At 36.7% G+C, this 15,549-nt stretch overlaps 2 protein-coding genes across 11 annotated transcripts in view; one reads left to right on the forward strand and one right to left on the reverse strand.

The window, feature by feature from the left end:
* LOC103002339 (phosphatidylcholine translocator ABCB4) overlaps positions 1-2,081 on the forward strand; it is a 92,909-nt gene extending 90,828 nt beyond the window's left edge. For all 5 annotated transcript variants that reach the window (XM_057550532.1, XM_007170286.3, XM_057550533.1 and 2 more), the window contains one exon: positions 1,828-2,081. In XM_057550532.1, coding sequence (XP_057406515.1) covers positions 1,828-2,031 — 204 coding nt within the window. In that variant the 3' untranslated portion in view covers positions 2,032-2,081. The remainder of the gene's footprint in view (positions 1-1,827) is intronic.
* CROT (carnitine O-octanoyltransferase) overlaps positions 1-15,549 on the reverse strand; it is a 98,173-nt gene that overhangs the window by 25,845 nt on the left and 56,779 nt on the right. Inside the window, exon 18 of one of the 6 annotated variants that reach the window (XM_007170296.3) lies at positions 1,967-2,052. The exons of 4 other annotated variants lie outside the window; for them this stretch is intronic. In XM_007170296.3, the coding sequence (XP_007170358.1) occupies positions 1,989-2,052 (64 nt within the window). In that variant the 3' untranslated portion in view covers positions 1,967-1,988. Of the gene's footprint in view, positions 1-1,966; positions 2,053-6,036; positions 7,018-15,549 lie in introns of those variants that run through there. One more of the 6 variants, XM_007170295.3, reaches the window with a different exon arrangement.

Raw genomic sequence — 15,549 nt, forward strand, 5'->3', positions numbered from 1 at the left:
AAAGGATTGATCTCCAAAATATATAAACAGCTCATGCAGCTCAATATTAAAGAAACAAACAACCCAGTCCAAAAATGGGCAGAAGACCTAAATAGACATTTCTCCAAAGAAGAGATACAGATGGCCAAGAAGCACATGAAAAGCTGCTCAACATCACTAATTATTAGAGAAGTGCAAATCAAAACTACAGTGAGGTATCACCTCACACCAGTTAGAATGGGCATCATCCGAAAATCTACAAACAGCAAATGCTGGAGAGGGTGTGGAGAAAAGGGAACCCTCTTGCACTGTTGGTGGGAATGTAAATTGATACAGCCACTATGGAGAACAGTATGGAGGTTCCTTAAAAAACTAAAAACAGAATTACCATATGATCCAGCAATCCCACTACTGGGCATATACCCAGAGAAAACCATAATTCAAAAAGACACATGTACCCCAATATTCATTGCAGCACTATTTACAATAGCCAGGTCATGGAAGCAACCTAAATGCCCATTGACAGATGAATGGATAAAGAAGTTGTGGTACATATATACAATGGAATATTACTCAGCCATAAAAAGGAACGAAATTGAGTCATTTGTTGAGATGTGGACGGATCTAGAGACTGTCATACAGAGTGAAGTAAGTCAGAAAGAGAAAAACAAATATCATATATTAACGCATGTATGTGGAACCTAGAATAATGGTACAGATGAGCCAGTTTGCAGGGCAGAAGTTGAGACACAGATGTAGAGGACAAGCATATGGACACCAAGGGGGGAAAACCACAGTGGGGTGGGGATGGTGGTGGGATGAATTGGACGATTGGGATTGACGTGTATACACTGATGTGTATAAAATTGATGACTAATAATAACCTGCAGTATAAAAAAACAAACAAAACAACTAATACTAAACTTTCTTTGGGTTATTTGTATGGAAATATGTTAATATAAATGTTTCAGACATTACATGAAATTTCTAAAAATCTTATATGTTCTGGTATAATGTTATAAGTCATAATTCTAGTTATTACTTTAAAATGTATATCTCAGAAATAGCTAAATTTTCCTTGTCAACTGCATTATTATGAACTTTCATCATATCTTTAACCATGGTCATTTTTAAGTCTTTTGTCATTTACAGACAGTTCTGGGTGTACTCTGATGCTTTTGCAAGTATGTTCCTATAAAAGGGTTTCATCTTCAAGGAATTCATGGAAAAGACTCTGACAAGTACAGGTTTCTGGTAACTGACTGTACTGCTGAACTGAATGAATAAGCATTTTCAGAACTCTAATGGAAAACTGATGAACTCATAAAAGTGCTAACAAAAGATCAAGATGAAAAAAAAAATTAATTACATGGGAGTGAGTGAACTGATGAGGATGATTATAATTTCTGTGACTTTGTTTGAATTAAAAAAAAAATCCCACAAAGACTCAGAGGCAAAAAATATACAAATCAATTTTCACTGCAAAGTAAAGGAGCTGTTACAGTGGAGGATTACTGGACTGAATGTCAATATTATGACATAGTATGTGTGTTTCGTGTTTGGTAATTGCAATCATTGTTGCTTTTGTTGTGGTCATCCATTTACAATGCTTGGTGTCAGTCTATTTATCTCTTGTAAAAATAAAATACTGTGTGTGTGTGTGTGTGTGTGTGTGTGTGTGAAAAAAAAGATGGATTATGTAAAAACATGCATAAAGCTAAAGATTCAAAATGAGACAAGAGAGGTCATTTTCTTTTGTACACATGGTAAAATATTTAGATTTCCTTTACAGTTAAAACTTATTTCTACAATTTTTAAGATAAGGCTTCTGTTCTGATTTATCAATAGATTGTCCAAGAAGCTCTGGATAAAGCCCGAGAAGGCCGTACCTGCATCGTGATCGCTCACCGCCTGTCCACCATTCAGAATGCAGACTTGATAGTGGTGATTGAGAACGGCAAAGTCAGGGAGCACGGCACACACCAGCAGCTGCTAGCACAGAGAGGCATCTATTTCTCTATGGTCAATGTCCAGGCTGGGACACAGAACTGATGAACTCTTGTTATAGTGTATCTTAAAAATAAATACAAATCATTCTACAACTTTTTCTGATTTAGAGACTTCTTTTCTAAGTCATCATAAAATATAGGTATATCTTATTCCATATCAATTTAGAACATCCAATTTGGGGTTGGATATTACAGCATTTGAAATTTAGGAGTTAAAAGTAATATCTGGCTTGATGAAGTATGAAAACAGCCTAGCTCTGAATTACCAAAAACATATGGAGAGAATATCACTCAACCATAAAAAGGAATGAAGTAACACCATTTGCAGCAACATGGATGGACCTAGAGATTATCACACTAAATGAAGTAATAAGTCAGAGAAAAATACCACATGATATCACTTATATGTGGAATCTAAAAAAGAAATATGATACAAATGAACTTATTTACAAAACAGAAAAAGACTCAGAAAACAAACTTATGGTTAGCAAAAGGGAAAGGGGGAGGGGTAAATTTGGAATTTAAGATCAACAGGTATGCACTACTATATATAAAAATAAACAGCAAGGATCTACTGTATAGCACAGGGAACAATATTCAATATCTTGAAATAACCTATCATGGAAAAGAACCTGAAAAAAAAATGTATATATATATGTAAAACAGAATCACTTTGCTGTACACCTGAAACACTATAAACCAACCATACTTGAATTAAAAAATTTAAAAATCATATGGAGAAAGTGAAGAGCAGAGTTTAGGTATATAAAACTGTAGAATTAAGATTCAATGCAATCCCTATCAAATTACCCATGACATTTTTCACAGAACTAAAATAATCCTAAAATTCATATGAAACCATAAAAGACACAGAATTGCCAAAGCAATCCTGAAGAAAAAGAACAACCCAGGAGGCATAACCCTCTCAGACTTCAGAGAGTACTACAAAGCTATAGTAATCAAAATAGCATGGTGGAACTTCCCTGGTGGGGCAGTGGTTAAGAATCCACCTGCCAATGCAGGGGACACGGGTTCAAGCCCTGGTCTGGGAAGATCCCACATGCCACAGAGCAACTAAGCCCGTGTGCCACAACTACTGAGCCTGCGCTCTAGAGCCCACAAGCCACAACTACTGAGCCCACGTGCCTGGAGCCCATGCTCCGCAACAAGAGAAGCCACCACAATGAGAAGCCCACGCACCGCAACTAAGAGTAGCCCCCACTTGCCGCAACTAGAGAAAGCCCGCCTGCAGCAATGAAGACCCAATGCAGCCAAAAATAAAAATAATTAATTTTAAAAAGTACTTAAATGTAAAGGTTTAAAAAAAAAACAGCATGGTATTGGCACAAAAACAGACATATGGATCAATGAAACAGAATAGAGAGCCCAGAAATAAACCCACACGCCTATGGTCAATTAATCTTTGACAAAGGAGGCAAGAATATACAATGGGAAAAAGACAAGTCTCTTCAGCAAGTGATGCTGGGAAAGCTGAACAGCCACATGTAAATCAATGAAGCTAGAACACACCTTCACACCATACACAAAAATAAACTCAAAATGGCCTAAAGACTTAAACATAAGACATGACACCATAAAACTCCTAGAAGAGATAATAGGCAAAACATTCTCTGACATAACTTGTACCAATGTTTTCTTAGGTCAGTCTCCCAATGCAATAGAAATAAAAACAAAAATAAGTGAATGGGACCCATTCAAACTTACAGGGTTTTTCACAGCAAAGGAAACTATAAACAAAATGAAAAGACAAGCTGCAGAATGGGAGAAAATATTTGCAAACAATGCGACTGACAACGGATTGATTTCCAAAATATACAAACAGCTCATACAACTCAACAACAAAAAAAACAACCTAATCAAAAAATGGGCAGAAGACCTAAACAGACATTTCTCCAAAGAAGACATACAGATGGCCAACAGGTACATGAAAAGATGCTCAACATCACTAATTATTAGAGAAATGCAAATCAAAACTACAGTGAGGTATCACCTCACACCAGTTAGAATGGGCATCATCAGAAAATCTACAAACAACAAATGCTGGAGAGGGTGTGGAGAAAAGGGAACCCTCTTGCACTGTTGGTGGGAATGTAAATTGATACAGCCATTATGGAGAACAGTATGGAGGATCCTCAGAAAACTAAAAATAGAGTTACCATATGATACAGCAATCTTGCTCCTGGGCATATATCCAGACAAAACTCTAATCCAAAGAGACACATGCACCCCTATGTTCATAGCAGCACTATTCACAATAACCAAGACATGCAAGCAACCTAAATGTCCATTGACAAATGGATAAAGAAGATGTGTAACAGATATATAATGGAATACTACTCAACCATAAAAAAGAACAAAATAATGCCATTTGCAGCAACATGGATGCAACTAGATTATCATACTGAGTGAAGTTAAGTCAGAAAGAGAAAAATACCATTATGTTATCATTTATATGTGGTATCTAAAATATGACACAAATGAACCTATCTATGAGAAAGAAACATAATCATGCACATAGAGAACAGACTGGTGGTTGCCAAGGCAGAGGGGGTTGGGGAGGGATGGAGTGGGAGGTTGGGGTGGGCAGATGTGAGCTTTTATATACACAATGGATAAACAAGGTCCAACTATACAGCACAGAGAACTATATTCAATGTCATGTGATAAACCATAATGGAAAAAAATATATATAACTGAATCACTTTGCTGTACAGCAGAAATTAACATTGTAAATCAACTATACTTCAATTAAAAATTAATTAAATAAACCTGTAGAATTAGACGAAGCCACAGACAGGGAAAATTCTTATGGTCCTGATTCGTTGGGTAGATAATAGGGTAGTTTGGGAACAATTTTCCTTGTTACAAAGTTAAAATATATTGTTCAATAGCGTACTCTCTTCATTGGTAAATTTTCAAGTTATTCTATTAGAAAACTGAGGTTTTAAAAAAAGGAATGTATTCCCAGCTTTATCATCAAATTCCAAGAGAAAATGGAATTGTTCTTAGACAAGCTAACTGTAGGCACACACTTCTTCCATATAAAGCAAGAAAGAGGCATATTTTTAAAATGTTTAAAACACATTAATAAAAATTGTACATATTATCTCAGTGCAATTTGAAACATTTGAAAGAAACATCAATAAAATGCTGTTTCTACAGGACTGCGTTACTTTTACAAATAATTTTATTTTCCCAGAAGACTGATCCACTTCAACAAGAAGGAATATGTTTAGTTGGAGACCAAAAAGGAATATTCTAGGCAACCCTTGGAAGTTAGCCACTCTGAAATGTTTTTTCCTTAATTTACTGCAGCAATAACCATTCTCACTGCTGTGACAGGTTGTTTAGGTCAGTAATCTATCCAAATCAGGTCTTCAATATGTAATAAATCATATATACGAAGGAATTTTTCAAATGTAACCATGTGTAGCATTAGACTGAATTTCAGTTAACCAAGAGAGGAGTGGGGCAAAGGGTACGTTACCACAGTGACTTAAGGTGAGAATTCAACCTACTCTTATGTAATTATTCTCAAACTTGCCTGGTAAGGATCATGGAGCATTTGCTCCTAGAAATTCTGACTCAGTAGGTGTGGGTAAGGCCCAGGAATCTCTTTGTAAAAAGCATTCCAGACGATTCTTAACTTCGGGCAGGTTAGAGGAACATGTTAAAGCATGAGTGAAAAGAGGTTTCTCTGCAGGAGGTGATCAGCTTCTAAAATACCCAATTCTTTAGATATTATTTAAAAACAACCAAAGAGGCCTTACAACTTCTACCTTTCACTCTTGGAACATTCCCACTGCCCAGTATGAAGTCCAGGCTAGAATCCTGAATGATCAAAGACCATGCAGAGAGAGTCCCAGCCAGTAAGTCCCCAGGCAGTGGTGAGGCTGTCTCAGACTTCCCAGCCTCACCCAGCAGCCTGGTGATGGCAGCGGCATAACTCACTCAGGTAAGACAGAAGCAGAGCCATCCAAATGGGCACAGCCAACTGACAGAGTCACGAGAAATGATCATAAGGCAGTAGGTTTTGCATGGTTTATTACACAATACATAACTGATCAGAAAGTACAATGTCCAACAGGAATGAAGCACTTACTGAAACACTAAAAAAGAAGCTATATGATTTTGAGAATTTTATTTTCTGAGAATAGAAACTACAAAACAGAAAAAGGAAAGATAAATCCTGAGAATCTGATTTAGTATTTAATCCTTTTAAAGTCACTGATTTTAAATATAAATGCTTTAATTTTATATTCACAAAACTAATTATAACAATATACTATAATAAATTTTTTTAGGGTTTTTCATGTATGTCAGAGGGTGTAAACCTCCTTACTACAACCTAATTCTTTTGTCTGTTCAACATAAACTTTGTTTTAGACTAAATTGTAGTGGTCTTTCCCAAACATAGTAGACTTATATCCCTGTGGTGACTGTGGAATCATTGATTTCAGGGAAATTAGCATCCAATCGTGTATTTCATATCCTTTGGCAACTAGAAAATGTTAAAGTGCTTGAAAGATAGAGTCTATGATGATGTTCAGAGAGAAGATTTATTACCTACACAGGTACCAACAAAGATACTTAAAAGTTAGATTTGCATTGTTAAAATCTATAGATTTGCATTGTTGAGGCTAACCTTCAAGTTTGCATAGTTCTATAGTCATATCATAATTTGCATTGCTGCTGCATCAGAAGAAGCTTAAAAATATTTCTATTTTCTATGTCAGAATAAATTTAGAGAGCATAATTCTACTAATTTCTACATTCAACAAGTTTCCTTCAGTCAACATCCCTTCCTATCTCACATCACCAACCCACTCCCGGCATCCAGTTTTATGATATGTTTTGTTAAGTGCTTACTAAATGATTGATTAGTCTCTAAAGATGAGCAATGTCCATCAGTTGCATCATATCATTGAAAGCACGAAAAGTCTGCTGAACTAGCTTTTCTGCATCAGTCTCTGGACATGATTTCCAGGCTGTACAGGCCACAATAAACCTGTGAAGCACAAATAATAAATGATGAAGTACAACACAAAAATCAACACAAAAAGGCTCCAAATAGTGATGGTGAATAGAGCCATGACCTTTATTCCATCTGGCTGTTCACATATGAAATATGATTTATTGCTCACATTAGGTAAATGTAAACTGACACAATAGAAAGTATAGCCATATTTATATATAATGCTAGGAACACTTAATTTACTGCGTGACTAGAGCCTAAGGACAAAAAGGAAACAAAAAACTAGCCAGAGCTCAAGAGTGCTCTGGAGTCAGGTCTTATTGTGTTAAACAACCTCACCTCTTCCCATAGAAGACCTTCCCAACATGCCCCAAATGGAGTGAGTTAGAATATGAATTCATGCCACTGTCTGCAATAAAACTTGAACTATTTTTAAAGAAGAAGAATACAGTGCTTGAAGAGAGTAAAAAAATAATAATAAAATACAGAAAGAAGGATAAGAGGAGAGAAAGGCTGTTTCTAGAAAAACCAGAGAGAAACTCTCCTGAAACCAAAATATGCTTTCCACCACCATGTCCTTCTAGATCCTCCTGATGAAGAAATCCCCTATCTGGCAGGTGATAAAAGTGGTCCCAGGAAGCTGAAACAAACAGGAAAGAAGCGTGGCTTCTGGTGGGCTCAGAGCCGAAACCTTGCTACTAACACTCCTGGAACTAGCCTTCCCCTTTCCAGGCACACAAATTTTCTACAGCAAAACATGCATTATGCTCAAGTTAAAATCAAAATGTTGTGTAATGTAAAGCTTGTGGATAACCATGCAATTTTCACATCACTAAAGATTAAGACTGGAAAGTACGTATCTTTGACATGTACTTCAGATTAAGCAGAACAAAATAAAAACATGTTCTGGTCCAGTATATAATGATGAAACCAATGTTTGAGTGGATTATATTTGCTGAAAGATATACAGCAACCTACAGAAAGTCCTGCCTTGTTTTCACGTAGTGATTCATGATCAGTAGGCATTTTCTAGCTACATTGTGCATACACTTCTCAAATATTTAGCAAGATCTAAATATTTCTTTGCAAAGAGCAACGATTTCTATTTATGTGTTAAATTTTTTAAAAATTCAGTTATTTTTAAATTACAGAAAGAACAATCATTCCTACATGACCAATTCACAAAAGAATATATACAGATGCCAATAAACAAAGAGAAAATGTTTTGCTTCATAGAATTCAGGTTAGGTTATTTTTCCCTATAAAATTTGTACAGACTGCTTCATAATGTCTAAAGCTGGCAATGATGTGATGAAATAAGGAAAGATATAATATTATCATTATTTGTAATGAGAAAAACTGGAAATAGTATGGAAGTGGTTAAATTATGAAATCCATAACACTAGACATTACTCAACCATTAAAATACCTCAAAGGATATTTAATGGCATTGGGAAATGCTTGAAGTAATATTAAGTGAGAGTGCAATTCACAAAAAGGACACTAAAATATGTACAATATGATCTAAATTTGTAATAATTACACACAATCTATGTATATTATAGATTAGAAAGATAATGGTCTTATGTCTTATAATGGAAATGTTAACTTTGTTCCTATATTTTTCCATATTTTACAAATTTTTTTACATTGAGCATGCAGTACATTTAAAATAAAATGTTGCACTCCCTCTTGCAAGAGCACTGGAATCACAACTAACTGCTGAACAATCATCGACAGGAAGATACTGGAACTCATCAAAAAAGATACCCCACATCCAAAGACAGAGGAGAAGCCGCAGTGAGAAGGTAGGATAGGCGCAATCACAATAAAATCAAATCCCAGAACTGCTAGGTGGGTGACTCACAAACTGGAGAACAATAATACCAAAGAAGTCCACCCACTGGAGTGAAGGTTCTGAGCACCATGTCAGGCTTCCCAATCTGGGGGTCCAGCAACGGGAGGAGGAATTCCCAGAGAATCAGACTTGAAGGCTAGTGGGATTTGATTGCAGGACTTCGACAGAACTGGAGGAAACAGACTCCACTCTTGGAGGGCACACACAAAGTACTGTGCGCATCAGGACCCAGGGGAAGGAGCAGTGACACTATAGGAGACTGAACCAGACCTATCTGCTAGTGTTGGAGGGTCTCCTGCAGAGGTGGGGGTGGCTGTCTCTCACCGTGAGGACAAGGACACTAGCAGCAGAAGTTCTGGGAAGTACTCCTTGTTTTGAGCCCTCCCAGAGTCTGCCATTAGCCCCACCAAACAGCCGGGTAGGCTCTAGGGCTGGGTTACCTCAGGCCAAACAACAAACAGGGAGAGAACCCAGCCCCACACAACAGCAGACAAGCTGATTAAAGTTTTACTGACCTCTGCCCACCAGAGCAACACCCAGCTCTACACACCACCAGTCCCTCCCATCAGGAAGCTTGCACAAGCTTGCACAATGATAGCTTCATCCACCAGAGGGCAGACAGCAGAAGCAAGAAGAACTACAATTCTGCAGCCTGTGGAACAAAAACCACATTCACAGAAAGATAGACAAAATGAAAAGGCAGAGGACTATGTACCAGATGAAGGAATAAGATAAACCCCCAGAAAAACAGCAAAATGAAGTGGAGATAGGCAACCTTCCAGAAAAGAATTCAGAATGATAGTGAAGTTGATCCAGGACCTCAGAAAAAGAATGGAGGCAAAGATCAAGAAGATGCAAGAAATGTTTAACAAAGACCTAGAAGAATAAAAGAACAAACAAACAGAGAAGAACAATACAATAACTGAAATGAAAAATACACTAGAAGGAATCAACAGCAGAATAACTGAGGCAGAAGAACAGATAATGACCTGGAAGACAGAATGGTGGAATTCACTGCCACAGAACAGAATAAAAAAAAAGAATGAAAATAAATGAAGACCGCCTAAGAGACCTCTGGGACAACATTAAACACAACAATTCACATTATAGAGGTCCCAGAAGGAGAAAAGAGAGAGAAAGGAGCAGAGAAAATATGTGAAGAGATTATAATCAAAAACTTCCCCAACATGGGAAAGGAAATAGCCACCCAAGTCCAGGACAAAGAGAGTCCCAGGCACGATAAATCCAAGGAGAAACACGCCAAGACACATAGTAATCAAATTGACAGAAATTAAAGACAAAGCAAAATTATTTCAAGCAACAAGGAAAAAACAACAAATAACATACAAGGGAACTTCAATAAGGTTAACAGTTGATTTCTCAGCAGAAACTCTACAAGCCAGAAGTGAGTGGCATGATATATTTAAAGTGATGAAAGGGAAGAACCTACAACCAAGATTACTCTACCCAGCAAGGATCTCATTCAGATTTGATGGAGAAATCAAAAGCTTTACAGACAAGCAAAAGCTAAGAGAATTCAGCACCACCACACCAGCTCTACAACAAATGCTAAAGGAACTTCTCTAACTGGGAAACACAAGAGAAGAAAAGGACCTACAAAAACAAACCCAAAACAATTAAGAAAATGGTAATAGGAAGATACATATCAATAATTATCTTAAATGTGAATGGATTAAATGCTCCAACCAAAAGACACAGGCTCGCTGAATGGATGCAAAAACAAGACCCATATATATGCTGTCTACAGGAGACCCACTTCAGACCTAGGGACACATACAGAGTGAAAGTGAGGGGATGGAAAAAGATATTCCATGCAAATGGAAATCAAAAGAAAGCTGGAGTAGCAATACTCATATCATATAAAATAGACTTTAAAATAAAGAATGCTGCAAGAGACAAGGAAGGACACTACAGAATGATCAAGGGATCAATCCAAGAGGAAAATATAACAATTATAAATATATATGCACCTAAAATAGGAACACCTCAGTACATAAGGCAAATGCTAACAGCTATAAAAGACGAAATCGACAGTAACACAGTCATAGTGGAGGACTTCAACACCTCATTTACACCAATGGACAGATCATCCAGACAGAAAAGTAAAAAGGAAACACAAGCTTTAAATGACACAATAGACCAGTCAGATTTCATTGACATTTATAAGATATTCCATCCAAAAACAGCAGATCACTTTCTTCTCGAGTGCACACAGAACATTCTCCAGGATAGATCACATCTTGGGTCACAAATCAAGCCTCGGTAAATATAAGAAAATTGAAATCATATCAAGCATTTTTTCTGACCACAGCGCTATGAGACTGGAAATCAATTACAGGGGAAAAAACGTAAAAAACACAAACACATGGAGGCTAAACAATACGTTACTAAATAACCAAGAGATCACTGAAGAAATCAAAGAGGAAATAAAAAAATACCTAGAGACAAATGACAATGAAAACATGACGATCCAAAACCTATGGGATGCAGCAAAAGCAGTTCTAAGAGGGAAGTTTATAGCAATACAATCCTACCTCAAGAAACAAGAAAGGTCTCAAATAAAGAATCTAACCTTACTCCTAAAGGAACTAGAGAAAGAAGAACAAACAAAACCCAAAGTTGGTAGAAGGAAAAAAATAATAAAGATCAGAGCAGAAATAAATAGAAACAAAGAAAACAATAGCAAATATCAATAAAACTAAAAGCTAGTTCTTTGAGAAGGTAAACAAAATTGACAAACCTTTAGCCAGACTCATCAAGGAAAAGAGGGAGAGGACTCAAATCAATAAAATTAGAAATGAAAAAAGGAGAGGTTACAACGGACACTGCAGAAATACAAAGCATCCTAAGAGACTACTACAAGCAACTCTATGCCAATAAAAGGGACAACCTGGAAGAAATGGACAAATTTTTAGAAAAGTATAACCTTCCAAGACTGACCAGGAAGAAATAGAAAATATGAACAGACCTATCACAAGTAATGAAATTGAAACTGTGATTAAAAATCTTCCAACAAACAAAAGTCCAGGACCAGATGACTTCACAGGTGAAATCTACCAAGCATTTAGAGAAGAGCTAACACCCATCCTTCTCAAACTCTTCCAAAAAACTGCAGAGGAAGGAACACTCCCAAACTCATTCTACGAGGCCACCATCACCCTGATACCAAAACCAGACAAAGATACTACAAAAAAAGAAAATTACTGACCAATATGATTGATGAATACATATGCAAAAATCCTCAACAAGATACTAGCAAACACACTCCAACAACACATTAAAAGGATCATGCACCATGATCAAGTGGGATTTATCCCAGGGATGCAAGGATTCTTCAACATACACAAATCAATCAATGTGATACACCATATTAACAAATTGAAGAATAAAAACCATATGATCATCTCAATAGATGCAGAAAAAGCTTTTGACAAAATTCAACACCCACTCATGATAAAAACTCTCCAGAAAGTGGGCATAGAGGGAACCTACCTCAACATAATAAAGGCCATATATGACAAACCCACAGCAAACATCATTCTCAATGGTGAAAAACTGAAAGCATTTCCTCTAAGGTCAGGAACAAGACAAGGATGTCCACTCTCGCCACTATTATTCAACATAGTTTTGGAAGTCCTAGCCACAGCAATCAGAGAAGAAAAAGAAATAAAAGGAATCCAAATTGGAAAAGAAGAAGTAAAACTGTCACTGTTTGCAGATGATATGATACTGTACATAGATAATCCTAAAGATGCCGCGAGAAAACTACTAGAGCTAATCAATGCATTTGGTAAAGCTGCAGGATACACAATTAATGCACAGAAATCTCTTGCATTCCTATACACTAACAATGAAAGATCAGAAAGAGAAATTAAGGAAAGAATCCCATTCACCATTGCAACAAAAAGAATAAAATACATAGGAATAAACCTACCTAAGGAGGTAAAAGACCTGTACTCAGAAAACTATAAGACACTGATGAAAGAAGTCAAAGACGACACAAACAGATGGAGAGATAGATACCATGTTTTTGGACTGGAAGAATCAATATTGTGAAAATGACTATACTACCCAAAGCAATCTACAGATTCAATGCAATCCCTATCAAATTATCAATGTCATTTTTTACAGAACTAGAACAAAAAATCTTATAATTTGTATGAAGACACAAAAGAGCCTGAATAGCCAAAGCAATTTTGAGGGAAAAAAACGGAGCTGGAGGAATCAGACTCCCTGACTTCAGGCTATACTACAAAGCTACAGTAATCAAGGTAATATGGTGCTGGCACAAAAACAGAAATACAGATCAATGGAACAGAATAAAAAGCCCAGAGATAAACCCAGGCACCTATGGTTAACTAATCTATGAGAAAGGAGGCAAGGATATACAATGGAGAAAAGACAGTCTCTTCAATAAGTGGTGCTGGGAAAACTGGACAGTACATGTAAAAGGATGAAATTAGAACACTACCTAACACCATACACAAAAATAAACTCAAAATGGATTAAAGACCTAAATGTAAGACTGGACACTATAAAACTCTTAGAAGAAAACATAGGAAGAATACTCTTCGACAAATCACAGCAAGTGTTTTTTGACCCACCTCCCAGGGTAATGGAAATAAAAACAAAAATAAACAGATGGGACCTAATGAAACTTCAAAGCTTTTGCACAGCAAAGGAAACCATAAACAAGACGAAAAGACAACCCTCAGAATGGGAGAAAATATTTGCAAATGAATCAACGGACAAAGGATTTTCTCCAAAATATATAAACAGTTCATGCAGCTCAATATTAAAAAAAAAAAAACCCAATCCAAAAATGGGCAGAAGACCTAAGTAGACATTTCTCCAAAGAAGACATACAGAGGGCCAAGAGGCACATGAAAAGCTGCTCAACATCACTAATTATTAGAGAAATGCAAATCAAAACTAAAGTGAGGTATCACCTCACATCGGTTAGAATGGGCATCATCAGAAAATCTACAAACAACAAATGATGGCGAGGGTGTGGAGAATGCAACAGTGCATTCCCACCAAATGCACTGTTGGTGGGAATGTAAACTGATACAGCCACTATGGAGAACAGTATGGAGGTTCCTTAAAAAACTAAAAATAGAATTACCATATGACCCAGCAATCCCACTACTGGGCATACACCCAGAAAAAAACCGTAATTCAAAAAAGACACATGCACCCCAATGTTCACTGCAGCACTATTTACAGTAGCCAGGTCATGGAAGCAACCTAAATGCTCATCGACAGATGAACGGATAAAGATGTGGTACATATATACAATGGAATATTACCCAGCCATAGAAAGGAGTGAAATTGCGTCATTTGTAGAGACGTGGATGGACCTAGAGACTGTCATACAGAGTAAGTCAGAAAGAGAAAAGCAAATATCGTATATTAATGCATATATGTGGAATCTAGAAAAATGGTACAGATGAACTGGTTTGCAAGGCAGAAATAGAGACACAGATGTAGAGAACAAACATATGGACACCAAGGAGGGAAAGTGGGGGGGCGGGGGATGGTGGGATGAATTGGGAGGTTGGGATTGACATATATACACTAATATGCATAAAACAGATAACTAATAAAAACCTACTGTATAAAAAAAGAAATAAAATAAAATTCAAAAAAAAATTATTGGCTGAATATCCACATGCTGGGTGTTCATTAATTCCTCTAACAAATAATTTCACTTCACAACAAACATGGCATTGTAGTTCTAAAAATAAAATAAAGTAAAATGCTATTTCAAAAATAAACCAATATTCTTTAGGTCACACATTTTCAAGCTTAACAGTGAATGAAAAAATTCCTTTCAGAGAATTTCCATGTATTGTTATTTCATTTGAAAACTATTTTGGGTGTATACATAGTAATGACTCATAAATGTACACTTTGAGATCTGACCTCTTTTCTGAGCTCCAAACATATATCCAACTGCCTACTGGTATATTCTCTTGTATATAAATTATAATAAATTCGTATATTAGCAGAAATCTTGAAGTCACCATGTACAAAACAAAATTGTTGATTCTACCCTAACATGGCCATTGCCCCCCTAATTTTCTCCATCCCAATAAATGCCACCATCAGAATCAGCAATCCATCAGTAAATCTTACTGGTTCTACCTCCAAAATACCTCTCAAATACCTCCACTGCTCTCCACCCTCAGTATCAACTGCCTCCTTCAATGTATCATCCATGCTTCCTGATTTCCTTCATCTCATTCTTGCTCATAGTACGGTCCACCTAATTTATATTGCATGTAACAGCCAAGGAGCCTTTTCACATGTAAATTAAATGTAACTTTCATGCTTAAAATTGGTAAAACGCTTCCCATTATTTTTAGGAGAAAATCCAAACTCCTTAGCATGTTACAAGGCCCTACATCAACTGACCACCCCAACCAAATCAGTATCTCCAGGAGTGCTGTTTTTCAAGTTCTCCAGGTGATTCTCATGTGCACTCAGGGCTGAGAACACTGCCCTCCCTACCAGATTTAGCTCCTGTCTACCGCTCTTCAATCTCTTCTTCTACCACCCTCCCACTCAACTGTTAATGTATAGCCATAGTGCCTCTGTCCCTTAGAATTCCAAGCTCTTCCCTACCCTCAGACCTGTATGCTTATGTTAAACAACAAAGTCATTGTGAAATATTTACTGAGTGC

This window comes from Balaenoptera acutorostrata, chromosome 7 (genome assembly GCF_949987535.1).
Source record: "Balaenoptera acutorostrata chromosome 7, mBalAcu1.1, whole genome shotgun sequence".
In the NCBI taxonomy this organism is placed as follows: domain Eukaryota; kingdom Metazoa; phylum Chordata; class Mammalia; order Artiodactyla; family Balaenopteridae; genus Balaenoptera; species Balaenoptera acutorostrata.